We start from the raw sequence: 26,568 nt of genomic DNA, 5'->3' as shown, positions 1-26,568 counted from the left end.
TAGGTATGCAGCAAACAGTCAGTCCCATTACATAGTAAATTTTGGTCTTTGACTAATCATCTGCATTCGTTTAAAGCTACTGTACACTGTACCACTACTTCTGTGTTTTCATCACACCATTAGAACTATAGTTTTAGTGGAAGTGTGTCAGGCATGTGTCGCTGGTAGCCAAACCTCTCCCCTTTTCTTGTATCTACCGGCGAGGAATCAAAAAGGGGAGGGGTTTGGCTACATGAGACTATCAATGCTGAAACCCTAACTTACAAAGACTGATTTCCCACTCTGTATTGTCAGTCCTTTCATATGTTCCAAAGGTCTGTCTTGAGACACCATAAAAGTGATTCACATCACAGAATGTCCAAATAGAAGAGAGGCAATAAGATCAGAATGGTCACAATCAGTTGATAAGAGACTTACAGCTCTAGTATCACTCACACACACACACAAGAACAGCACAAACTAAACACACTAGCTACAGATAAGAACGGACAGCTTGTCCATTCTAAAGAACAGTACAGCAGTCATTGTTACCATATACATTACGAGTACATGTCTTCACGATCAGTACCGGCTACTTCACTTTCTTCCATCATTGCAAAATTCAAAAAATGAGATGGACGATGCACTTCATGATAGAATTCCTTTGGATTAGCCAGCTGTAAATCATAGCGCATTCCAACTGAGTGGCGAACACCTACACATTACATGCAAACAAACACCAGTGACTATAAAATAATTATGTTCAACACACCACATTGCTAGTCACTCACCCATAAAGTTGTAGTTCCACGGCCCAGTGGCAGGCACCATAAAAAACCCAAGAAACCGATCTGACAAAAGCATCTGCACTTTCTCATAGTGTGAAGGCAAATAGCCTTTTGGGTTGTTGCCAGTGTCTTTGTTGCTCCGTCCCCATTCATATCCTGCTGGAGTAAGTTTGTATGCAGTGAGGGAGCAAGAGCCAGGAGTAAAACTACACAAACAATACAACAGTTACTCTATCTGCCTGGTATTTGCCTCTGAATCAATTTAGAATGAGTCACTTGTGTCTGGTTACAACCATTTTGTCAAAACGCTAACTACCTGTCCAAAAGAGGTATTTTTTCTATTGCTGCTTTACCTGCAAGTCATGACAATTGTCTTCTCTCCATCCCAGCTTGGATTCTCAGCCATAATTTTGGCATGCATAGTAACATCCTGTGGTGCGAGCTGTGGTAATTCATTGGGCTGAGTATGAATCCAACCAAGAGGTTCAATGTCCTAAAGAAGCAACAATCAATAGCAAGAACACATCCTCACACTATAATCCTACCAACCTCTAGGTACTCATGCTCAGGAAGTTGATTCGGCAAGTGAACAGTCTGGTGAGTCCCCCACTGAGGAACCAACACCACACATCGAATCTCTTTCACTTGAGGATTATCTGGAGGACTCACACCATAGATAAAACCTGCAATTTGTGTCCTCAAATCAGAGACAACAATAAACTTTTTCAGTATATTCTTGGGCAAAATGTAAGTAAATCCAGTCTCCTTGATATCATCTGATGAGACATAGATGTGATTTGTTCGAAGATGTAGGTTGGTAGCTGAGATTGCACGAACACGCCACTCCGTTTTTGATGCAAATGTCTGAGTCTCATAGTTACTTGTTGTTGTTGCCACTATTTCATCACCATGAATGTTAACTGTTCTTGTGGTTGTGGCTGTTAGCTGAGACTGCTCCTTTGTTTGTTTCTCTATCTCAGCTATCTGTTGTCTTTGCTGAGAAGGGGCAGATATTTCCATTCCCAGTATGATATCTCGGATTTCAGACTGTGTAAGGGAGTTTACATTGACACTACAAACAGCACATGATCAAATATATGACATAAATATGATATAAAATAAATGACAATAACTGACTTATTTTTCTTTCCATAGTCAGCAAGAATGAGATCTTTCAGTTGAACCTAAAAAGAGACAATAAATCAAACACAATTGCAACTTGCCCTAGTATCACTCATTACTTCAATTCTGATCCACTCTTCATCAGACAAAGTAGGCCAGATGTGATGAGGTTCTGTAATAGTTGTCTTGTCGGGTTTCAAGATCACCTAACAAATCATATATGTACAACATTTGCCTAGTTGGTAGCAATATCTAGTTAAACAGAAAAACCACACATCATCAGTTATAACAGTGCATCTCATTGTCTTAACCAACTCTAAATAGAATTTGTTCAGTAGCACCTGCAACTTCCTTCATTACAAAAAAATAAACATACCTTGGTTCGATCAGTGTTAACATGAAGCGCTCTCAGTATCAAAATGAGTCTTGAAAATGCCTAACGCAAAACAACATGGAATAAAGTGTCAATAACTTGTTACAAAGATCTCCAGTACACACCGTGTACGATGAGATGTTTTTCAGCCAGTCATCGTACAAGTTGAACAGAACCATTTGTGGCTCAGTGGCTTTGAGAATCAAATCACCCAATTTTTCAACCTGTGATATGTAAAAGTGTCACACTAACAAATACCTTGAACACAAAATGAATATTAACCTTCAAGCAAGCTTGGAAAGGCAGTTGTAGTTCACTCCCTTTAATCACAATGTTGGGGAAGTCAAGAAGATGGACCTGAGAAACAGCAACTTGACAACAGAGTGGAAAAATTAATAAAAAAAAGACTACACCTCAAGTGGATCAAGCATTCCTTTCCGGGTCACAATGATTTGTTTAGGTTGTTCCTCAATTGGTAAAGAACGAATTAGAGCTGCAACTTCTTCAGCAGTCTTCCACTTGGCAAGCTGACTAAGACGTTTCTGGCCAGCCCACACAGACGTATGAATGATCTTCAAAAACAGCTGACCAGTTCGTGGGTTGAAAATGAAAATGGCACCGTTAATAGGTTTTGTGGTCAAGTTCCCTTCAAAAGTCTAAAACAAATCCAACTCTGTAATAGCTGTTGGTACAAACTTAATTAAAGTGCAGCCTATCTAGAATTGTATTTCTATGTCAGTCTTGCTGTCACACTCCACATAGCTTCAATCCATGCACATAAATGTTTACCCTCATTATTATCCAATTTGTCAGCCTTCACAAACAACAATATACCAAAATCCAATTCACCGCAATGCATGCAGTTTAACTACTGACTGTACATCAATGTATTCAATACACCTAAATGTTTGTGTTCGGCTCATACCTTGTGAATAGTAACTCTGTACACATTCGTATCATCAACAAACCAAATAATCTGATTTGAGAAAAGTTCTCCATAGTTCTGTGACGACAGATATGGCTCAGTTGGTTCACTGGAATATAACTGTAAACCTTTCCGAATTCTTTCACGTAAAACATACAACGCTGGATTAGCCTTCATGATCTTGGCCATAGCTTGCTGCATCAATGGTTTAGATCCTGGAAACCAGTTACCAAACACAGCATACAAATTGTATGCCAAGTCTAAGGCAACTAGTATCCCAGTAGGAGATGGGTAGATACTCATGCTATCAGTTGTGTAGTCAAGGAATTTTGCACGAGCATATCGCTCAATGTCATGAGAGTCATAATCACCCCAGCGTAACTGAACATCCAGCCAGTATTTCTGTGTAGTAGTGCTGTCCATCACATCCCTGTAAACAAACAATGCAGCACAATAAATTACAATACAGCCATACAAACAGTGACACAAAACAGCAGGAGCCAGAAATCCAAGCAGAAACAAAGTAGCTGAATAAGATCTAAACTCGCAAGAATGAAGTGGCTAAACGACTAGCTAAGGGGTGGTTCACAATTTTCATCATTTTCACGAGCATACAAAACGTATGCTTTTTGGCTACTCCTCCCCTCCTCCCAAAGCGTATGTTTTAAATGACGATTTTCTGATCATGTGCTGACATATACGAGTATGCATTATACTACGTAGAATGTGACATCTTACCGTCTTCTTCAAAAACCAATCATTGAACACAGTGTCCCAAATCCTTTCTGCGTCTTTTTCATCTTTTTCCTCTCTGCTTCGAACGTAAGACAGAGCTTGGCCTTGTCTTTACAGCTGCTTTCCACTCCTTCTGTCTGGCATGCACTCCCTCGCTCTGTCGATGTTTGTTGTTGAATACAAAGACATTCATAGAGTGATGATATAGACAGTGGGCACAATGGTTGGTTTATGCAGGCAATAAGTAAACAATGACTGATAGTCTTGGCTTCCGTGCAGACCCCACGCTACCTTAAATACCTGAATTAATTCAGGATGCGCATGGGCAAATTTTGCGATTCCAGACCGCATCGAATGATCTCAACTCAAAGCACTGTAACCATCCAATATGGGTCCTGCGCAACTCATCTCCCGAGCATTTCGCATAAAGCATAGCTTGGTATTAAAATGAGAAGATAAATAAATCAATATCCTAATCATCATTAAAAAGCGTACGCAAGACCCTACCCCCTACCCTCCTAGCGTATGTTTTGTACGCTTGTGAAAACGATGAAAATTGTGAACCACCCCTAAGCAAACATAACAGAAAGCAAATGAAAGCAAAATATCAAGTTCCTAATACATGCAATAACTTAATAAATTTTATTTATATTCAACTAGCAAATGAACTGTTTACAGAAAAGCCATTTTCTCTTACTTTGAGTCTGCCAGCAGAGATGGCTTGGATGTATTCCACTTGTATGCCGCAAAGAGCAAAATATCAGCACATGAGCTGTTCATCTTGTATGACTTCCTTGGATGAATAGTTTCCTTCTGCACTGTCTCAATTTCAAGAGCATCCAATTCCTGGTCAAAAACCTACACAAAGCCAGTGTAGCACCGTAATGCACTCACTATCAGCTCAAATTGCAGTACTTGGCAAAGATCCATAACCACACTCTCGTGGACTTTCTGCCACAAGTGAGCACGAAAGATCTGGATAAGTGAAATCTTAAGGGTGGGAATTTTGCCATGCATGAAGATGCCAGTCAGATCTAACTGCACTTGAAATCCAACATACACCTACATACACAAAATATAAGACACATATATAAACTACACACAGAACCGTGCATGTCACAAAATAACTATCTTGCATAACCACCTCGACTAAATCCTACACACGTAGCTGTCTGTCGTAGCAAACGCTAACTGACTAATATGGTTCTGTTACAAATCAGTCACAGCAGTGTGCAAGAAACGTTTAGTCACATAAATATGCAAAACCCTAGCCAAGAACAATACTCCAACTTTCTCACTCATGACAAAAGCAATAGCAAAGTAACTATTACGTATACCATACACATACGTTGGCTCTGTTGATGGTTGGTGACCACCACAGCGTGAACCTTCTGTTTGGAATCTGGTTCAGTCCCGACCTCTGAGCGTTGGTCAATTTCTTGTATTTCATTGACTCTTCAAAACCACTAGCCTTCTCCCAGAACAAACCTTCCCATGTTGGAAAATACGTTCCCTTGAACAACGTGTGTTCCAGAATGCCCTCTACACCTCCCAACGCCTGAATCATGTCTGTGCGATAGTTGTTCAGATTCCATAGCTTGCCATCATGCCTCTGATGAGTCCACCAAAATGGGTTCTGCTTCAACACCTGAGAACAAGTAAAACAATTAATTTTAATACAATTACAAGTTCAATGTTTTTATGTACAACATGTATCAGGCCCTACTATCAAACCCTGCACATAAAGCATAAAGCTTTCGCAGTGTTAGCGAACTGCCTGTAATGTTATTGCACAAAGTTGGAACTCAACATTATAGTGAAAGATGTTGAGCTCTTGGTTGTGCCTAATTAAGTAATAGATATCTCCTACGTCACTGATGAAATGTTCTATACAACAACGATCACGACACTATAGTTGCCACAACACTACCTGGTACGCTTTGAACTCTGTTCTCACTCGCCAGCCCTTGTCATAAGCAAGTGTGTGCCTGTCTTTCTGAAATAGTGTGTTGATACGTGGAATTCCTCTATCCCAACTGTCTTCCAGATCTTCAAGTGTAAGTCGTCTACAGAACATTAATTTACACATTACTTGATATATACAACCATCAATTATTAAAAGCCACGAACACACCACAATCAAATATCATCTTTTCTCAAACAGTTCTAAGAACTATAATAAAGAAGATTCTAAAGTTAGCTCAGTTCCTAACTAAATCAACATTTCCTTGAGGAAGTTTGCAACAAAGTGCTTCCAATTCATTGCATCTTAAATGTTGCAGAAAGTACGTGTAAAATTTTTACAACAGCCAGGCAGCAGCACTACTGCTTCCACTTGAGTTACATCACTGAATTCCTTGTTTCACATGCAAACATTGACCTGGGGTTAGCCTGTTGGTATAAAAATAGACAAAAATCCAGCCCACACTACTTGTTTCTGCAAACTGTCTATAGTGCAGTCAGAATCTCTCCACCTTGCAAGTCAACAATCACATGCACCGAATAACCATTCTTGACATCAAACAATTACAATACAATACAAACTTCAAAATTCAAAAATAAAAGTCTTGTGATGTTGTTCACCTGTTTTGTGCATTAGCCTCCTGTCTCTTCAAAGCATACTCTGCCCAAACTCTCTGTGAGTCAATGAATTCACTTTCCCAAGGCTGGATGTACCTGACCAACAGAGTTCAAACAAGGTGCCTCATTATAAACTAACCTACTAGTACCTGTACAAATTTGGAATAAGCTGATCTTCTTCATGACTCATGCCAGAACGGAAATGGGTAATACCAACATTGGTCTGTTTTGACCACCTATAATATTTCACAAATTAGCATAATAATAAACATTGACAACTAAAGCAAGCATAACTACACAATTGGAATCATGGAAATTTGGTTCACCTAAGATCAGACTGAGGAATTAACACATGACCCATGGACAGCATGCCAAGACCGCCTAACTCCTTAGGAGTATAAAACACAACAGGTGGAAATCTGCTGGGCATCTTGGAATTCAGCCCAATCTTGATACGTGTTTGGATCTAGAAAAAAATCAAGCTAACTTACTAAAGGCTTAAACATCATATGCCATTGATTTGCTCAACTTTGTTTTCACTCTTAACTAAAAGATCAAGTAGTTCCTGAGTGTTGACTGCTGCTTCTCTAAAGTACGTCATTAGACCAATCAGTGCAGTGTTCCACTTGTTCACAATCTGTCCACAACACACTCATTGTAACATAACAGGACAAGCATCAATATGAAGCAATCAAACACACATACACACATAAAATAAAATAAATGACAAGTACCTTTGTGAATGTTGTTGATCCTGAGGCCATCAGTATTTGTCTAATACGATTATGAAATCGATTCATTCCCTCATCACTTACTCTAAGAAAGCATTGCGCTGTCCTCTCTTTAGTCACCTGCACAGCATACAACTGTGTGAACACTCAAGCAATGTCATCACATTCTATAACCCTAATGGCTACTAAAACAGCCAAAATAGTCATCATTTACTGTGATAACTCTATAGCACAGCATTTACGCCCAGTAACCAGAAAGAATAACTACTGGGTTCTAGCACTGTGCAAGTTACAGAATATCTTCAGGATGCTCGACTTCTCATGGTATTAGCAAGCCATGAGAAGCTATCAATAATCCTGATTATTTCATTTAGCACAAGATTTAAACCCAATAGCTGAACTGCTAATGGGCTTCAGTCCTGTGCAGTACACTCAAACGTCAATTGGCTAGAATTGTGCATCTTAAACCAGTTGAAAAGACAACTAAATTGGTTATACTATCCTTAGTTTGCATGATGGGAAATACTGTTCTGAAAGCACCAAACGAGCTGCAATCACATCCGAGCTCTTAACGTTTATCTACTTAATAAATTGCTTAATTAACTTAAAAAACTAATCACCTCATTCTGCAGATTCCAGACTCCATCTTTGTGAGTGAACTCTTCCAGTGATGTACGACATTTTGGCAATATACGACATTCAAAAAAGCACATGTCAAAGAGAAGGTTCGGGTTGTCCTTGCTGTAAACTGAGACAAAACTGCTGTCCCACTGAATTGTGCTGATAGAACGTGGCAGCCTGTTTTTAATGTCCCAGAACACGGCACGACCACTAAAAATCGACAGAATACATAAAACACACAGCACTTGTCCAATAAATGTTATGTCACACAAATTGAAGATCAGATTGTAAGCCATATTCTCGGCATGATAGATTACGAAGACCGTCGTGAATAGGCTGTTCATCATCTCTGACACCAACAATGCTACTAACTATTACAATTAGTACTAGCACAAGTATCTTATCGAAGCAACTTTTCTGTAAAAATTGTGTCAAGCATAGCACCCTCATTGAATAATTAAGCCATCTGAAAGCTGCAGGTTGTCAAAATGATAGTAGGTAACACATACAGACAGTATTCATGTGGGCACCAAACAAGAAAAGTTGCAAGCAGAAATAGTGTCAACTTATATAAAGACAATAATCCTGTGTGTCACTTGAAACCCCATAAATTGATTTTGTACACAATTTGCTTGCAAGAAATAAATCAACTGTTAGATCACGCATACTGTTTAATGTCTGCCATGGTCAATATATTTAAACAAACACTTACAGGTTGACATCATGTTTCATCAGCCTCATTCTTGCATCCCGTGGCCAGCATTTCTTATTGTTGTATCCAACAACATTCTCATTGTTTGGATCAGGATGTTCAGTAAGGTAACGTTGAATAAGATCTCGAGCCTCATCAGCAGAAAAGCGGAAAAACATGAATATACGATCAACATAGCGACAATACAAACGAATAGGATGAGCAATTTCGGTTTGAACATCCTAAGAAAACAAAAGTACTAATTAAATATGGTAGTATCACCCTCCAATATCTAGGACATCAATTCATAGCTACGCGAAGACTATACATAGTGATCAAATCAGCTATCCAGTCACTAAAACAATTATATGAAACTCCCACTACATTAGTAGAATCATTTTACCCCTTTAAATAGTCTACCCACTGTACCTGAAATGTAAGAAAGTCATTCGGCATTTGAGGCGGTCCGGCCATCTCTGATGCTCGATTCAATCCAAGAACAAGCAGGTCAAGAACCAGGCCATAATACTGGACAACAAATGATGCAAACTGCAAACCACGAATGATGCCATATGAATTAGTGTGATTCATGTCCTAAATCCAAATTCAATTTCAAAATGCAACACTTTAGAACAATGTTGAATTCAAATCCCATTGGTAAGACTGCACCTTGTAATTGATAACAACATTGTTTTTAGCAGTCATGTAATCAGCAATATTGTGATCAACGATCAGTCTAAGCAGTCTGTTGAGTAATGTAAGATCAATTTTGTCGTACAGTTTCTCATAGGACGTCTCCATCGCAACGTTACACTCTCCCTCTGCTGAGTCCCACACATCCTGTAAATTGTTAATCCCTAGATAAAGAGCCAGATATACTGACAGTTTGTAAATCACTTCACAAAATAAACAAAATGAAACCATCCCATAAATATATAGGTATCACACTGAAATAGTAGTCTAATACAGCTGCAGTCATAAAAGCAGCATTGCACACTTTACTACCGCAAAACTTAAAGACTACCAAATTTAACACTTCGAAACAACAACACAAACAACAATCACATCCCAAACAATCCACAATAGTTCAATTATTAAAGTCAACTGCTGACTAACAGTAATGAATCATAATCACTCAGCAACTGCCAACCTTGACACCACTTGTACACCAATAAAGGAGGAGGTTCAGTGTCAGCTGGCTTGATCCATGGTGGAAATAGACGACGCTTGTCTGCCTCATACCATAGATACTGGTCAAGGTAAGCATCAGTTATCTTTTCCAGTGGCTCCACATCATGCACTGGTATGAGATGACTGTATAAGTCCATGAATTCAATACCAACCTAAACAATGCCAAATTGCCAGTTCAAGTACAGACCATACCACAAGCAGTTCCTCCACTGTAATTAGAGTAGGTCCATAAATAATATTATAGATCTACAGTCATATAAAACATTTCACAAATATTGTAACAAAATTAACATCACATTAATCTTTAGAATTTTCACTTAATCATGCGGCCCAGATTAGTATACTGCCATTAGCACAATGATGTGTCAAAGGTTGTCAATATGCTGCTTGGCATGTCAAATGTAATGGTGATGTCATGACACTCTGTAGTCACAACTGTCCCACACAACAAAAATAAATAATCAGCTGGGTTTGTTTCATCAGTGGAATTGTATGATGAGTACTGTAGAAGTTAAAGCAATAGATCAACTTCTGAACTCCTGAAATGTTGCAAATTTAGATATATCAGAAAAGCACTGAACTAACTGGCATACATGCTAATACGTTGACAATTTTCTGATACTTGTAGCTACCCCATGAACCAATTCTTATGTAACTGCTACCTCATACCTCTTTGAATGCTCTCTGTGTAAGCAAATGCCTCTTGATTCGAGACAGTGCTTCATGAGGGTTGTCATAAGCTTGTTCAATCAAACCAAGTTCTTCTCTCTGTGACTGGTTCAAACGACTCTTCACACTAACACAACAAGTCACTTCATAGTGACTAATTACACAAATATCTAATAACCACAACATGCCTGTATGCTTCTTTCAGTCTCTCAAGAGCGAGGATAAGAAGCTTTGTGTCATGCTTATATGACAAAGGCGGAAAAGGAATAGGCGAGAAACGTCTGCTTTCCAACCAATGGACAGTGGTTGTGTAAATAGCAACAGCTTCTTCAGCAGAGATGTATGGACCATCCTACAGACAAACATTAGCATCATACGTATACGTGCCCCACACGCACACTTGCGAGAGATGTGCACACACATGCACGCACGTGCACACACACACACACACACACACACACACACACACATGCACGCACGTGCACACACACACACACACACACACACACACACACACAGTGACACACACAGGTGCAAACACCGAAACGAGTTCCTTGTGCATCTAGAGACTCCCTTTGGTGTTTGCATCCAAGTGTGCATATGTGTGCATATTAATGATTAACAGTTATACGCAAACCCAGGCACAAACTGACAACAAAAATTGAGACATGAATGAACAATATTATTCAGCCATCTGGTTGCACCTTCAAGTAGTTGTGCTGTCTCTCCTGTTCTGCCTTTAAATAAAGCCTAGTAAGTCTCCCCAAGTTCTTTTTACACACTGTTTTATCAACTGTTGCTCCTCTTCTGATTCTCTCTCTGTTGTAGTGAGCAGTGTTTGTCCACCAATCAGCTTTTGACTTCACATAACGCAAGATCATATTCTCAATTGGAATTGGCAATCCAGGAACTTTCCAAGGAATATTAGCCTTCCAACAACGCCAAGCCTCACTCAAATGTTGCAGAATGGTCCTGGCTTTGTTCTGCTTGATGCCCTCAGGCATCATGTCTAATATGTCATGCATCACAGCAGCTCGAAGCTCAAGGTCATAATGACTCTCCACACGCTGCTTTGTTACTGTCTTGGCAACGCCCTTGGAGTGACGACCTTCAAATTGACGTGAAAGAAGATTGCCAAGCCAACGCTCAAGCAATGGAACAATGCCACGAAGAAAGAACATCCATACTCGCCAACCAGCAGCCCAAACTCCAACACCTGGACCTTTGCCAACAGGACCCTGTACACACAAATACGATTAAATACAATATTAAAGTAGCCCTTCTCTCATCAGTTACTGACTGTATTGAAACGATAGTAGATAACGTGCTTTAGGTCTTTGCACATTCTTATTTGACGCATCAGTTTGTACTTGTATCGATACATACCAGTCAGCTGACCAACATGTGCAAAGATGTATTGAATGCCATCTGCCAACTAATAAACAAACAACATTTAGTTAAAAGTCTATACTTACTTTGTATGAGAATTAAAGTAGTCCTCTCTTATACACAAATGAGTACAACAATACAATACAATTCTCATTCCACAAGAAATGCATCGCTAGCTAATGCATGAATTTTGCATTACATCAAAACAATCATGTCTCTTGCATACAACTCACCTGAAAACAATCGACATTTCCGAGTCGATACTGAACATGGCCATCAACAACCAACTTGGTCAGCCGAAGAATTTCTCGACATAAATGGAAAGCATTGCCAAATCGTGACTTCTTTCTTTCCTTTGTTGTCAGTGTTTTGACTGGTTTTAAGTTAAAATTATAGTCGAGATGCAGGTAGTTGAGGTTCTTCCGGTGAATCAGCAAATTCAACATGTTGTATCCTTGCCGGCACACCTGCAGTCCTGCTTCAACCCAGTCCAATGTTGTTGTCTGGAAAAACTTGGTAGCTTTGAAGGACCGAAACAAGTACCTAGTATGTCAAAACAATTCATTCTACTTGTGAAGGACTGATACAAAGTACATTTCAAGTGAAATGAAACAAGAAACTGTACAGTTATAGTTGTAGCCAGCAAGTCAGAAAACTTTAGCCAAACAAACTGGATTAGCTGTTGCAAACTTCTTGGCTGTATAATCATAATAAAAAATCTCAAAAATTGTTGGGTTTCAAAACCATTAAAATGGTGCTGTTTTTCAAAATGGTGTTAATTTTCAAAACCTGATACCCATAATAACATCAAATACAGATACAGGTAGGTAGCAGTGGACAACTTTACAGCCAATACAAACTTCCAACAGACTGGGTACAAATGCTTTATTCTGTTACCAAACCAACAAAGACTATGGGTGCATTCATTGGGCTCTTCCAGCCTCTTTCAGAAAAGGCTCCATGTGCACACCCATCTTACAACTTCTACAGCTCTGGCGCTACAGTAGGAAGAGCCAACTCTACCAACTCTGATGCTGGTTGGAAGAGCATGCCCCTCTTCCAATCTCTTCCAGAAAAGGCTGAAAGAGCCCAATTGAACATGCCCTATATCAGGTGTGTCCTCATCCTAATGTTACCATTCCCTAAAACGGTCAATTGAGAATATAGTAAGACATTAGTTGTGCACATATCACGCACATCTACCACATCAGCAGAATAGAGCACAATATCTTACCGTTTCTTCAGTGCCTTGGGTGATCTGTGCCTCAGTGCATTCAGGACATACACTTTCAGCAATTTCTGATATGAAACCCTCACTTTCACAGGCTGTCCACTGGGACAGTGTTCCCGATACCAAGTCTTCACAAGAGGTATGTCTACTGCACGTCGAGTTCTGCCAGATCGCAAGTTAAATGGTCGAGGGGCCCACAGTAATGCGATGCCTGTAAACACACAACTTTCATATGGCAGCAAACATAAATTTACAAACAGAGTACTACAACTAAAATTAGTGTAAGATATTATACCATTAGCAGTGTTGTCTGTGTAAAGAGGCGTATCTTTCAAAAGCGGTTCAACTTCTTCAGGCAAAACAAACTCATCATCATCTGGTTGTGGTTCATTGGTCTTAAAACAAAATGATAATCACAATTTCACTGTTGCCATTTACTGCACTGATTGGCCATAATTACTTTGACAGTATGCCTGTGTGATCCAATTGGGTTAATAAGAGGATCAAAGTAGAAAGCTGGCAAATCTGGATCTTCAGTCTTTATGAATACCACAACAGGGTAATGGTACCTAAATTAAAGTTTCTAAATAAGTAAGAGTAAACTATGGTTGAAGATCGTATGTACAGATGTCTGTAAATGCACCAACAATTAGTTGACGATGAAGCTATCTCTGTCGACGCTACAGCAAAAGCTACATTTGATAAATGCATTACTTACCAACTGAGGTGAACATAGAGTGGCATGTTGTTGTAAAGATAAGGAAAAGCAATTCGATACTCTGTTCTCACTTGTTGCCGAATAATGATTTTGTTCACATCATTGAATTCATTCCAGTCCTCATCCCTAAGACCAAACTTCATGACTTCATACCAACACAACTAGCTTAACATGATAGAAACATTTCGGTGGTTCTTGCACACATCACTACATGTACTATGTTCAACATACATCTACCGACATCTATCATTCTCAATTCAACAGAGACGTTGTAACAGTCATTTCTAACTAAAGGCTAACATACAGTGAGACTAAACCACAGTAAGAACATAGAAAATACCATATACTGTAGCACGTCCTAGTGACTAAAGCTATAACCAGAGATATACAGTGAATGTCTCCTACCTCTAGACAGTTTACAGTTAGACCAGCTGTCTAAGATTCCCTCTTATGAAGTTGCGGATCAACACAGATAAGTCATGCTTCCATACTGATAGCCACATACAGTACATTGAGTGAACACAACAGTACTAACTACTCACTGCATATCCTTGTCTCTGACAAGAGGCTCAAACTTTGGTCCACCAGGTATGGCAAGATTAAGGGCCTTTGCTGTAAAAAATGATTTGAGATCAAACAGATAAAAGTAATTGTCATCAACTAGATCAGTGAGCAGCTGGTTAGCAAGACGGTAAAGAGTTGACATGGCAGGAAGTTGTAAATACCAACGCCTGTACGTTGACCCATTCACACACCTGCAAAAATAGGAGAAACAATAAAATACTGTCGTAAATATTGCACGCAAGTCTACATCCTTAAACTTATGCAGGCACTCCACTGACTAACTGTTTCTGTTCATTTCTTGCAATGGATAGGTAAATATAATCAAGAGTCTTACTTGGAGCCTACAAGAGGTTTGTAGTCATAAAACCACTTGTGAACTGATGCATCTTCCTCTTCATCCATGTCTATCTGGATTGGTTCCAGTGGTTCAACATCCAATATGTTGTCTCCATAGTCAAGAGGAGGCTCTTCATCATCAAAAGGAGGGAAACGCATCCGCTTAAAATGACGTCTGTCTCGTTTTTCTCTCCGCATCATGATCCACATAGTACTAAAACAAAACACAAATCAATGCAATGTGGTTTTGCCAAAACAGAAATTATGCATGCACGCACGTGCACGTGCACACACACACACACACACACAGGGTTCTCGCTACAGCGTGGCAGCGTGGCCCTGCGCCACGCTCCAGTATGAGTGAGCCACGCTCAGAAACGGTAGATAGGAGTAAAAAGTTTGACAGCTAGGGATGTATGAGAAATAAGAATTCCATACTACAGTACTGAAACGCAATACGATACTACTTAGTAAAGGTGACATTAGCCACAAATCCAGGCTCTTACAAAAGAACGCGGGATAACAGCCTAGCTCCGTACGTACTTGTGGTAATTGCAGTACCGGATGCACTGCCATTGATAGTCCCGGATGCTCTTCCTGTGACATGGAAAGTACACCTCTTGTGACAATGTCCAAGAAGTGTAGCACCGATCTACTCTAGACTAGTCATGGCTTCTTGCGAATCAACAACATTGGTCTGTCCATGTCAATCAATGCCTGACTACACACACTTTCTGTAGTTTCTTCCATGAAACTTGCGCATGCGCAACCTATGAACATCACTAAGAAGGGCTGAGTGGTGGCCGAAGTTGATTTCCTTGCCAGGGCACTTGAACATAGGTCACACACAACAGCTACGATGTAAAATATACCTCACTTAACATTGGCTCAAGTGCGCATGCCCGACTTAGACATGGACCCGCCCATCCCGCCACACTCCCAAAAATGTCTAGCGAGAACCCTACACACACACACACACACACACACACACACACACACACACACAAGCACACACAATGCACATCAGACTCAGTCATCATTCACATAACTGACTTACCCCCATTGGGCTATGTAGACAGGCTCAATTACCCATGGTATTTCATTGATAAACGTTATAGCTCCTGTAATGTGGTAGATCACCTTGACATCTCTGATCTGTTCCCACGGCATCGGCATGTTTTCCAAAAGCTTTAGAATTGCGTGTGGCATGTACTTCAATGCTCTAAATACAACACAGGTTACAAGTAGGACACAAAATTTGACTACAATATCCAACTAACTGCTGACAAAGAAACAGTTAGCACAAACTAATGAAAATATACCAACTGTTTGATAGTCTAAGTGGCATATCAAAACAGATACTATGTTGGCAATCCCATAACAATTTTAGACTTAATTTTAGGCTTCTATGCAGACCTTCACGCTACCTCAAATACCTGGATTAATTCAGGATGCACATGGGCAAACTTTGCAATTCCAGACCGCATCGAAAGATCTAAACTCAAAGCAGTTTAACTATCTGGTAAGGTTCTGTGCAACGACTCTCCCAAGCGTTTGAAGGGCATTGCATAAAGCATCTCTTGGTATTAAAATGAGAAGACAAATAAATCAATATCCTAATCATCATTTTAAAAGCGTACGCAAGACCCTACCCCCTACCCCCTACCCCCTACCCTACACTCCTGAAAATGACAAAAATTGTGAAACACCCCTAAACTATATCACAATTTAACACAATAATTTGAACTTACAACAGTATAGCACAGCAGAAAATGACACAGAACCTCATTTAAAGTCTGAACAAACAATAAATAAAAAGAAACATTGGCAGACGGTCTATTATTGGTGTAAAGAATAATTAATTTCAATCAATTATATATATATATATATATATATATATATATATATATATATATATATATATATATTAACGTATCGAAAACTTGGCTAAGCATGATGTAGCTTAGATTCAATCTTGCAGCAATTTTTCACATCCTAACGACACTTACCCAAGGTATACTCGCTTGTCGTGTCTGAATTTCCGGTTTGACATATCGCCATGATCCCGGATAATTTTACGCACGTGCTCTGGCGGCATATCTTCCTTTTGAGCCTCCACGAACCCGAATTTCCGTTTCTCGCTGTATCGCTTGGACTGCAACTGCTGCCACTTGCGAGCTGCAACACAAACACAAAGTTGAATTTCCATCTACGTCAAGAAATCATCACCGAACGTTCCTCACCCTTTTCCTTAAGTTTCTCCTCAGATAGCTCCTGTCGCACCATAAACGGTTGTACATCAGGGAGTAAACTAGGTGGTTGGTACCATCCACGAGGTGGCCCTTCCATGACATGAGGCGGACGATACGGCAACGCCGCCATCACTGTTCACTGAAATCCCACTAGCTGCAGCAAATGCACTCAGATAACTGCGGAAATCTCAATTGCCTACTGCTAGTCCAAACAACAGGTTAACAAATACTAAGTGCGCGTGCGCGGTTATTGGCGTTGATGTCAACTACTAGCACGTTCTGGCTTAGAGTTAATATATCACAGATAATAATACCTTGCAAACTGAAGTATCCACTGCCCGAAGAACAACGCAAACGGTGCCTAGTACACTGAGTAGACACAGTAAGCTGCTATCATCACTAGTACTATGTAGTACTGTGACATACTATTAGTACCTAGCTCAAGCAAATGACGGGCAGGATTTTTTCACCCATACCAACACCGTACACGGTTTGAGATGAAACCAACGTATAAAATGAGTGCACGATGTACATACAGCAGGTACATATCATGCAGTACAGTCTATAATTATACAATGTAATGTCACGAAAACACAGTAAAATATTATCTCATCTCAAACGCAGTATGGCTGCCACCCAGTCTTGCCGTCTCTCCCTTGTTGGCCTAACATTCACTCCCATTTGGCGACAAGTTTTGACAAGTAAATCACTTGGAAGAAAGTCAGTCACCAAACCGAACATCATGTCAGCCAGAATTGGTTGTTCTTCTCTGTGATCTACAAGCGTCTTTTCTAGCATACAAAATGTAGAATTTGTTTGTAAGCCTGATAGCGTTGAACGAGTCAGATAGCGAAGTCTTTTATCTGCTACATGAGATGCTCGATAAAGTAATCGCATTTCACCTCTCAGTCGATGAAGAACTAAAGATCGTTCATCTTTTGCTGCTTCCATAATACTTATAATCTCTGTAGAGCCTTGTGACTTAGCACTTAATATAGCACTTTCAAATTCTGATTTCTCTGACTGAACGTGAGCACGCTCTTCAGACCTTCCTTTGATCATTGCCCTGATCGTTTGCTGTAGCAACTCAATTTGCTTAACACTGGTTGCCGTTCTAGCAATCTGATTGAATTCTTCAATTCTTTCTGTCTTCATCAAGGACATACTGTTAGATTCTGAATGGTTCAATAAATCACCAGATTGACCAGATTGATATTGATCTTTACCAATTCCTGATTCATCTTCATCTACCTCATCCCAGTCTGGTTTTTCTTTTTCTCCTTCATCTTTCTTCTCTTCTCCATCAGAATCATTGCTGTCAGCATCCACATGGTGGATGTGTATAGGTAACCCTACACCATGACCCAAGACATGGCCAGGTTCAAGTTCTTCATACCTATTTTCATGGCTTGTGGTTCTCCTCCCAGATAATTGCAGTAGCTGTCTTAAATCATGTCTGTGACTCATGAATCCTCCAAATTCCATTTCACCGTCAGTATCTGATCTTTCCAGTCTGTGAAGTCTACGTCCTCCTAAAGGCAAACAAAGGTGTCCAAGAAAATTTGATGCCTGCCAAAATAATGTGTGATTAAGCTCAGCAATTTCAGAAGTTATCAGTGGTCTTTCCAATGATTCAAGGCATTTTCCTCGAACCTTGTCTACGGTGTCCAAGTACTGTTCACTTAAGTATTCCCGTGGAAGACCACAAGATGCTGCCATGTACCGCTCAATACCCTCAGTACTAATCATCCCTCCCTTAGTTGTCTCCAAAATAAGAACTTTCTTTAAGTGCATATACACCATCCAGTCAATATCACCTTCACTGTACTTCAATCGCATTTCAAATGTTATTGCATTTGCTGCCTGTACCATCTCATCACATAATTGTTCTCGAATGTCTCCACCATTTGCCAAGTAGACACTTGTATGTTCCTTTGTCGTTTTCCACATATCATGACCTACAGACAGTGGTTGAGCAAGAGCAAGCTTCCGAAGACATAAATCAATAGAATCCATAGCCACTTTGATTTGAAATGCCAAATGGCCCATCAAATGTTGCCATTCTGAAACCAAAGTTAAAAACATGAAACGTAGAAAATAGAAGTAGGCCAAATGTGCGACAACAATAGTTGGATCATCTACACAGTAATAAATACAATCATACAACTGCAAAATTTACATAAACACAACTATGAAAACCTGAATGAATACTGCTAGATGCATCAATTGTGGCAACACTTCTTATACCATTACGTTCCAATGACCTCTTACAAATATCAGTAAAGCACGTCAGAGCATTAGCATTCTGATCATAATCAAGAAGACACATATGTTGATCATCCTAAACGTAAGACAAAATGCTAATGTATAAAACACCAGCAAACAGAAACCCACTATAGGTGACAGACGCCGTGTAGATAACAAACACCGGCCAACATCTTACATTATAACTGATGCCAAATTTCATACAGTACTATCTCCAACATTTCTGAAAACCAATTTTGATAAACCCGAGTGTTTAATAATGATTAATTTAGCAAACTAAGTGGTTTTAGTGCACAGGTTAGGCACAGCCAATGATGGAACTGACTAACGCCATAAATATGTCATCATTATATGATCAGACTGTCATTTAGTCTCACTAAGCCAAACCCCACCCTTTTTATATCTGTTGGCAAGGAAAGGGTTTGCCTACGCGAGACTAACTGTCAACTGTCATTAAAATGACTTCAAAAGACTTGCCTTCCAATAACACACAAAAGCTACACATACATAAAGTTCACACCGGTGCGTATAAATCTTTCTTGTCTCATGTCTATATAGACGTGACAACTCATAGCTGCTATCTATAGTGGGAACAATACTAACTAATACAAGTAGTGCTAAACTGTTACTGTAAGATTTAATGTCATGTACAGTATTCTCGGAACAAGCTGGTCCAATGTACCCAGTTACAACAAAGTCTCCTTGGCTAGTCAAAGACATGCTCACACAATAAATACACTCTCCTATCGCCACATATTATAAGGTACTACACTGTACATTTACAATTAATTAATTTTAATTAAGATGTACATGTATATTGCAGAAACAATGTAAGTGTACAAATAAAATGTAATTATTTTGCACTGGTGCTCTTTACAGAAACAGTTGCCCATATGTTATCCCATAATATAAGCAGTTGCTTTGTATAACCCCGCTACTATGGTCTAACTAGGAGATTGTCTAAAAAATCCCATGAATAACTACCACAAAGCATCTTGCTTCGGAGGGTTAAGCACAATGTCACAAGTTACATGTCACAACGTAAAACTAAAATGCACCCATTCCTTGATCATCATGCAACAACAGCTCCTCTTTTATTTGTGAGCATGACAGCTGTAATTGTACCTTTCCAAACATAAAAGCAGAAACACAAAATAAAACTGCCTTTATGTGTAATTATATAACAGAGCTAAATCCAGAATGCACTGAAACAAACAAACAAATCAAAGATCTAGAATTGACAGTACAATAAATTTAACTAATAATTTAAGCTATTTACCATATCTACAAATCCCAACATGTGCATAATCTTCACAGCTTGTGGACACCGCTGAATGATTGGACCAAAACGAGAATGACCTGCAATCAGCACAAGATATGCCTACAGTATGATATCCAATAATTTATATATTTTAAATGTTAGAAATTGCGAATTAGAGAGTGTTCTGTTCATATGGAAGACCTTACGTTTGTTGACAGTGCGGCCCTTCGTTCCCCGTGTTTTCAGCAAGTGATCGACCGCGTCCTTTACCATTAGAACGAACTCGACATACGTTTGAGAGTTGACTTCTCTTTCGAGAGCTCTCTAAAATTTCAATTTAAAGTACGGCACTGCAAATCTACTACGCACTTACAAGTTCGTCTTCGAATCGCGAATGACCTTCGGCCATGTTGTTTGGAGTCCCCAGAAATAGATATTAATGTTAGAGTACGTCATGAAAGTTAATGACGTCATTGGCATCCAAAGGATTGAGAATCTTAGTTGCAACATTGAGGAAAGTAGAGTGATCTAGATAACTAGACCGGTCTACCGGTATTTACAAAGTCACACGCGTGCACTGTACGCAGAGGTGCTATAGCTAACTAAGCTTAGATATAATTGAGGACATACAATTAAAAAGAAGAGATCGACGTCAACTCAAACTGTCAAGTAGCCGATTCCATAGCTTCTTCAGATAACATTCTAGAATTGCGATCACTTCTGACAACTGCAGAGTCAAGGCAAGACAGCTTATAGTAGTCACCGTTCGCTGATCTCAAAATTTTCCACACAAACTTTGCCACAAGTCCATGCTCAGTATCACCGAATTTCTTCCTTTTGCAAAGTCGATCTTTAAGAGTTTTCAAAGTCTCAATCTCAACTTTAGCTACAGCAAGCTGCTTCTTCTTTTCCTCCCAAACTGGTTTGAGAACATCGACTACAACATTAAATTCTCGATACAAATTGAATGACTCTTGCAGATCACAAACGTCACGTGACAATTTCTCCTTCTCTGCTGATTTCTGTCTCAATGCATTTACAGCACTACTCAGCAACAAACAGCGCTCACGAAACGTAGTAGTAGAATCAAGGCACTGAACTAGTTCTTCCACATCATAACCTACTATTACAAATCTGTCAATTAAGCATACAAAAACAAGCTCGCAAAACTCACAAATTTTATCGTCATTGCTTTGATGACAAATTGTAGAAGAAACTTTTGATCTCGTCTCATTAAATTCAGCAGAAAAACCTTTAGAGCTGCTGTTAGGCATTGCCTCATTGACTGTTGAGAATCCTTCTGCACATACTTCATCCTCGTCATCATACATATCTTCAAAGTCTTCCTTCTCTGCATTATCTTCATCCCTTTTTTCATCATTAGTACCAACTTCCTTATCAACAGCATTATCAAAAGACACTGTGTCAAGTAAACCAGTCGATCCAGCCACTACAGCTCCCTCTCCAAGCATTTCAGAGTGAAAGCTCTCTGCATGTGAAACCGTCGGAATCTGTAAGTTAACTCTTTGTACTTGGCTACTTCTTGAAAGAGAGCCATTGCTATGAAGTGTTGTAGTTTGGAATTTGTGTTTGAAATGTCTTGGAGGCTTCAGACACTGTAAGAAGCCATGGACTTGCCAACCAACCAAGTGATGAAGACTTTGTATTGTCTCAGCATCAAGAGGATGGTCAAGAGCTTCAGTAAAGCGACACCGTATTGTCTCTACCGATTTTGTCATATCCTCAGTAAAGTATTCAGAACGCAAACTGCATGACACTCGCACATAATCACAAAGATCATTGTCAACTAGCAACTGACCAACATTTGTTTGAGACAAGACAACCCTTGTTAAATGCATGAACAGAAATACATCTACAAATTCTTCAGAAGTGTTGCTCCGCAGTTCATTAGCAATCAGATTTGCCGTTTGAGTAAATCTCTGACTAAAAGACATCTTCTGGACTGCTACCACATCATCATCTCCACCCATGGTACCCACAGAATCAACATATGCAAGAACTTGTTGTTTACATTCAATCCATGATCTACACGCCATGCCCTTAAGTTGCAACACATCAAGTTTCTTAGCTGCTACTTCAATTGCATCAGCTGCAACTTTTATCTGTTCACCGATGCCAAGATCTTTCAGCACTCGGTGATCAGTGTGTAATGTAAGAAGAACAAACCTCAAGAAATAGAAATATCCTAAATGAATCACAACCACATATGGGTCATCTGACATTAGAGAACTATATGCATCCAGTATCCGTGTCTGTCCACTGACTCCTGTTGCTAAACTCTTCTCAGCAATGTCTTTAAACAATCTCATCATTTCAACATGACTCTCAAAATCCAACAAAAACATGCACTTGTCTGACTCGGAAATTTCTTCAAATCCCAACATGAACATAATGAGTTTAGCTTGAGAAGTCTGTCGAAGAATTGGTCCGAACAATTGGTGTTCTAGTTTATAAATTAGTATAAATTAGTATAAATTAGTAACTAGGTTTGTAAGGTAAGCATTACAGATAAACTTTTAGTCACCTTTATCCACCACTCTGCCACGTTGACCACCAGAGTCTAGAATGACATCGATTGCTGTCTTGACCATGTCCAAAAAGCTGACGTACGACTGCAAACTCAAATCTTTTGACAGCGCAATCTACATGTTTATTATGCAATATGTGATGTCTCTAATACCACGTTTACACTGACTAGACCGGCCAGCCCAGTCGAATCTTTCAAACCAGATGTGAATTGTAGCTTACCAGCGCTTCTTGTAGAGGAGCATGACGAGCCATGACGCAAATATCCGGGAACTTATTTACAGGGGACTTCCCCGGAAAACTACATTGCCGAGATTGTCTTGTCATTTACTAGCAGGCAAAGAATTTGGAGCTGTTTTAAAGGCTTACCCTGAGATTTTTATTTTTGGCATTGTTGTTGTACGCGTGGAGATTAGTGGGTCCCCTCTTCCTGTTTCACATTTCAGTTTACAGGAACGAAATGGAGAACTATTACTACACACGTGGAAGTAGTAACATTGGACGAAGCACGAGCAGTGAAGGAAGTCGACGACGGATGATGACGACTTCCACAAGTCCTTCTTATCCTTCTCATCAGTCAATGGTGGAACGAGCTAATGAAGTGGAGCATCGTCGCCGCTATCATTCGACTACTGGAGTTCGAACTTCTTACAGCACTGGTAGACAGAGCCAGTACGATTATGGTTATCCGATGTATGATGATGACACATACAGCAGTCAGTATGATCAATATGAAGGTGGAAAAGACAACTATGAGGATTATTACTATTGCATCCAAGGACCAAGTACAAGTTTATTTACTTTATGATTAATTAATAACACAAAAGAGGCTATTTTGTAACAATGCTTCTAATAGTCATGTATTTGATTTTGTAGAATGAATGTCGATCTTTATGTGTGATTGTGATTGTCCTGTGATTGTGAGTATTCTTTGTCTGCCCTTTAGTGAGGTTATGATGTGTAAGAAATATGTTGTTGTTATTATGACTATTATACAAACTAATGAGCAAGACTTACTACACTGCCAATCTCAGTTTTTGTTTGTAATTTCCATCACTTTGGTGTAAAAGTTCTGATTGAGCTTATAACTTTGGATACAGATTTTACTTCTTTGCCAAACTAATGGCAATAACTACAATTTTGCAAATTTTGGGACAGGATGGAGCATTGGTGTTGCATGTGTTACGAAGCTATACGTAATGGTGACAAAAAACCTTCGCTGCACCAGATGGTGACAAAGGCATGAATTGTTGTAGAATACTGTTTGCATGTTAACCAAATTTTGAACAATATCTATTTTCTTGGGAATTTATTACTACAAATTCTGGATTTGACAGGTTTATGCTAGAACTAATGACAATGCTGTTTACATGATGGTAGACAATGGTGAGCAGCACTAGCAGAAGTATGTGTAGATGTTATTTAATCAATATGTTTTGTTTGGAATCCTATATTAGTGTAAATACTTGGATTAAATACACCATCTATCTTTGCTTGAATGTAGCATCTACTTCTGCTGGTGCTGCTCACTGTTGTCTACGTAATTACTCAGCAATGAGCCTCTATCATTTCGAATGTGTTTAGCTGATAAACTTGCATGTGTGGCATATCTGGCTGATTATCTCATGTATCGCCTCATCCTCATGGGAGTCTTTCCTCACCTTTGGAGTGCTGGTCATGCGCACACCGCCAATGCTGTATATGTATTTCAGAGTAGAGTACAAAGCTGTATCCAGACTGTTGAATCTATGACTGACAGACTAGGTCTGATGCCACGTGACAGCCATTCTTATGCTATCTGGCTGGAGCAAAGGACAGAATTAAAGAAAATGGTTGAGAAGAACAAATCTGGGATTCCATCACTTCTTCCTGAAATTCAGCATGCTTTAATTCAATTCACTCGGCTCCTTCTTGAAGAACTACAACAGACTGACAAACGAGATGTTACAGCTGTTTATCACATGTGCTATTTGGCAATGCGTCTGATAATCTATGCTAGTCTTTCAACAATCCCAACTGAAGCAGATGGCACTACCTTTTTACGAGTTGTTGAGGAGCTGCCACAAGATCGTCTCACCACCTACTACAAGAAGAGATTGGAAACAGTTAAACTTCTTGTTCTTCGTGCTATGGAAACACCTACTAATGAAGTAAATGCAGTCACTTGTATTGATCACTTTGGATTTTTGCTGAGTAGTTTAGGTGATAACATCAAAGCAGTGGACAACCCCAAACCTGGATCGTTGGCAAAGACAAAAGTCACTACAACAAACAGAAGCACAGTGAAGGACACTGATGTATCTAGACTAAGTGTTAAAGGTCTCAAAGGACAATATGCTGTCAAACCAATGTGGGTGACGTCACCAGATGGAGGGCAGCCTCGCTTGATCTATGCTTTAGACACTGATAATCCAGTAGAAGAGACGTCTTGTAAAACTTCAGAGCCTTCTCAACAATCTCACGCTCTCAGTGGTGCTGTCGCTGCTGCTGCTGTTCAGTCTGATAAGAACTCTGGCATTCCATCAGCACACGAACTTGGCATGACTGAAGATGAGTTTGCGGCCCATTTACAACAGCAGTTGATGCTGGAAGACATGCATGTCCAGAAAGAGATGGAACATAACACGACAGGAAACTCACAGTCTACTCAAAGTGGGTTATCATCATATTGTAATGACAGCAACCAGTCAGCTTACATTGTAACTGTTGGGCCTGGAGATGTCAGGGATGTTCCCAGTAAACCCACTCTCGACAGAATGAAGAAAAAACGTAAGTATTACTAAGTGTGTTGTAGCAGTGTTCTTAATTTTGTGTAAATTTGCATAGCTGTGAAGGAACCTACAATGCCCAAAGACTTGGAGACGCTGGAGAGCCTAACACAAATGGAAGAGTATGTTGAAGAAAAGCGACAAGATCATGAAAAGAAGAGGCAGAACCTGGAGCGAATTCTCAGTGAAAAGAAACAGCTTCAAACAGCTATAACACAAAATGAGATTCCTGTGATTAAGCAAGCCCTCGAAGCAGAGCTACGTGATAAGGTCCAGTTTCTTTCACTACGCCAAGCTGAAACCGAAATCGCAAAGGCAAAGTTTGAAGAGCTAGATGCTTACATAAAAAGCAAGAAACGATTTACGGAACCTTTCCAAATTGAAGATTTGTCTGTTACAGCAACCTATGAACTGCTTGAAAGAAATTTGACACGTCTGCAAGGAAACCCAGTGAGGCTGCATCTGATGCTGGAAAGACAGCTTGACATTTTGGATACAGAAACATTAGCAGAGTTATCACAACAACTCAAAGTTAAGGCTTCAACTAGAGAAGGATGCATTGCAGAGATTAAACAACGGCATGAAGATGCACTAGAAGAAGCGGACGACAAATTGCTGTATTGAACTTTTGAGATGTGTACTTGTAACTTGTACTTGTGTTCTACTGACTTAAATGCAGATTGATTAAACAAACAAACACGTGGCAGCTATTATTGCACTACACAGAAGGGGCTTGTGGGGTCTTCATTTTGAGCTAGGCACATACAACTCAAGAGCTAAACTGAGCAAGGTCTAGTACTGTGTAACTGGCATGGGATGTCCCAGATCAAAA

General features: G+C 39.6%; 4 protein-coding genes across 5 annotated transcripts; 1 reads left to right on the top strand and 3 right to left on the bottom strand.

Moving 5' to 3' along the window:
- Positions 1-382: 382 nt before the first annotated feature.
- Positions 383-17,102, bottom strand: LOC134197630 (pre-mRNA-processing-splicing factor 8). The gene is made up of 39 exons (XM_062666977.1): positions 16,887-17,102; positions 16,653-16,821; positions 15,701-15,865; positions 14,642-14,857; positions 14,286-14,498; positions 13,744-13,869; positions 13,486-13,594; positions 13,321-13,420; positions 13,029-13,236; positions 12,028-12,337; positions 11,706-11,840; positions 11,110-11,643; positions 10,594-10,757; positions 10,406-10,532; positions 9,696-9,888; positions 9,215-9,402; positions 8,975-9,139; positions 8,567-8,787; positions 7,854-8,064; positions 7,237-7,353; positions 7,032-7,139; positions 6,829-6,968; positions 6,652-6,738; positions 6,506-6,598; positions 5,853-5,988; positions 5,271-5,570; positions 4,838-4,984; positions 4,620-4,780; positions 3,188-3,617; positions 2,676-2,918; positions 2,545-2,619; positions 2,388-2,486; positions 2,266-2,325; positions 2,009-2,095; positions 1,905-1,951; positions 1,317-1,839; positions 1,121-1,260; positions 771-973; positions 383-694 (listed from the first exon to the last, which is right to left on the bottom strand). Exons 1-39 carry the CDS (start codon positions 17,023-17,025, stop codon positions 540-542), a joined length of 7,044 nt encoding a protein of 2,347 aa, XP_062522961.1. The 5' UTR covers positions 17,026-17,102; the 3' UTR covers positions 383-539.
- Positions 17,103-17,239: 137 nt separating this feature from the next.
- On the bottom strand, positions 17,240-20,849 carry LOC134187609 (uncharacterized). Of its 2 annotated transcripts, none has more exons than XM_062655763.1 (5): positions 20,795-20,849; positions 20,628-20,745; positions 20,440-20,519; positions 19,095-19,236; positions 17,240-19,033 (listed from the first exon to the last, which is right to left on the bottom strand). In XM_062655763.1, exons 1-5 carry the CDS (start codon positions 20,828-20,830, stop codon positions 17,505-17,507), a joined length of 1,905 nt encoding a protein of 634 aa, XP_062511747.1. In that variant the 5' UTR covers positions 20,831-20,849; the 3' UTR covers positions 17,240-17,504. The 2 variants fall into 2 exon arrangements, with proteins under 2 accessions (XP_062511747.1, XP_062511754.1); XM_062655770.1 differs by having other exon boundaries at positions 19,095-19,200.
- Positions 20,850-20,855: 6 nt separating this feature from the next.
- Positions 20,856-23,223, bottom strand: LOC134176789 (uncharacterized). The gene is made up of 4 exons (XM_062643451.1): positions 23,191-23,223; positions 22,967-23,084; positions 21,596-22,885; positions 20,856-21,541 (listed from the first exon to the last, which is right to left on the bottom strand). The coding sequence occupies exons 1-4, from the start codon at positions 23,221-23,223 to the stop codon at positions 21,087-21,089; spliced, it is 1,896 nt and encodes a 631-aa protein (XP_062499435.1). The 3' UTR covers positions 20,856-21,086.
- Positions 23,224-23,266: 43 nt separating this feature from the next.
- LOC134191154 (uncharacterized) lies at positions 23,267-26,432 on the top strand. The gene is made up of 3 exons (XM_062659738.1): positions 23,267-23,753; positions 24,553-25,737; positions 25,795-26,432. The coding sequence occupies exons 1-3, from the start codon at positions 23,429-23,431 to the stop codon at positions 26,358-26,360; spliced, it is 2,076 nt and encodes a 691-aa protein (XP_062515722.1). The 5' UTR covers positions 23,267-23,428; the 3' UTR covers positions 26,361-26,432.
- The last annotated feature ends 136 nt before the right edge of the window (positions 26,433-26,568 follow it).

This window comes from Corticium candelabrum, chromosome 1, assembly GCF_963422355.1.
Source record: "Corticium candelabrum chromosome 1, ooCorCand1.1, whole genome shotgun sequence".
NCBI lineage: Eukaryota > Metazoa > Porifera > Homoscleromorpha > Homosclerophorida > Plakinidae > Corticium > Corticium candelabrum.
This window is presented reverse-complemented; position numbering and strand designations above follow the sequence as displayed.

Bases quoted from the DNA above. Each gene is read 5' to 3' on its own strand.
- LOC134197630 (XM_062666977.1), bottom strand. From the start codon at position 17,025: ATGGCGGCGTTGCCGTATCGTCCGCCTCATGTCATGGAAGGGCCACCT. The intron at 13,237-13,320 runs GTATAATATCTT...GTGTGTTTACAG, and splicing joins CACAGACAACACTGCTAATG to GCATCGCATTACTGTGGGCC. The intron at 2,096-2,265 runs GTATGTTTATTT...ATGATTTGTTAG, and splicing joins TTAACACTGATCGAACCAAG to GTGATCTTGAAACCCGACAA.
- LOC134176789 (XM_062643451.1), bottom strand. From the start codon at position 23,223: ATGGCTCGTCATGCTCCTCTACAAGAAGCGCTG. The intron at 23,085-23,190 runs GTAAGCTACAAT...ATAAACATGTAG, and splicing joins CTCCTCTACAAGAAGCGCTG to ATTGCGCTGTCAAAAGATTT. The intron at 21,542-21,595 runs GTGAGTTTTGCG...TTGTAATAGTAG, and splicing joins AAGCAATGACGATAAAATTT to GTTATGATGTGGAAGAACTA.
- LOC134187609 (XM_062655763.1), bottom strand. From the start codon at position 20,830: ATGGCCGAAGGTCATTCGCGATTCGAAGACGAACTT. The intron at 20,746-20,794 runs GTAAGTGCGTAG...TTGAAATTTTAG, and splicing joins CGCGATTCGAAGACGAACTT to AGAGCTCTCGAAAGAGAAGT. The intron at 19,237-20,439 runs GTAAATAGCTTA...TCTTACGTTTAG, and splicing joins TGTTGGGATTTGTAGATATG to GATGATCAACATATGTGTCT.
- LOC134191154 (XM_062659738.1), top strand. From the start codon at position 23,429: ATGGAGAACTATTACTACACACGTGGAAGTAGTAACATTGGACGAAGC. The intron at 23,754-24,552 runs GTACAAGTTTAT...GAATGTGTTTAG, and splicing joins CTATTGCATCCAAGGACCAA to CTGATAAACTTGCATGTGTG. The intron at 25,738-25,794 runs GTAAGTATTACT...AAATTTGCATAG, and splicing joins CGACAGAATGAAGAAAAAAC to CTGTGAAGGAACCTACAATG.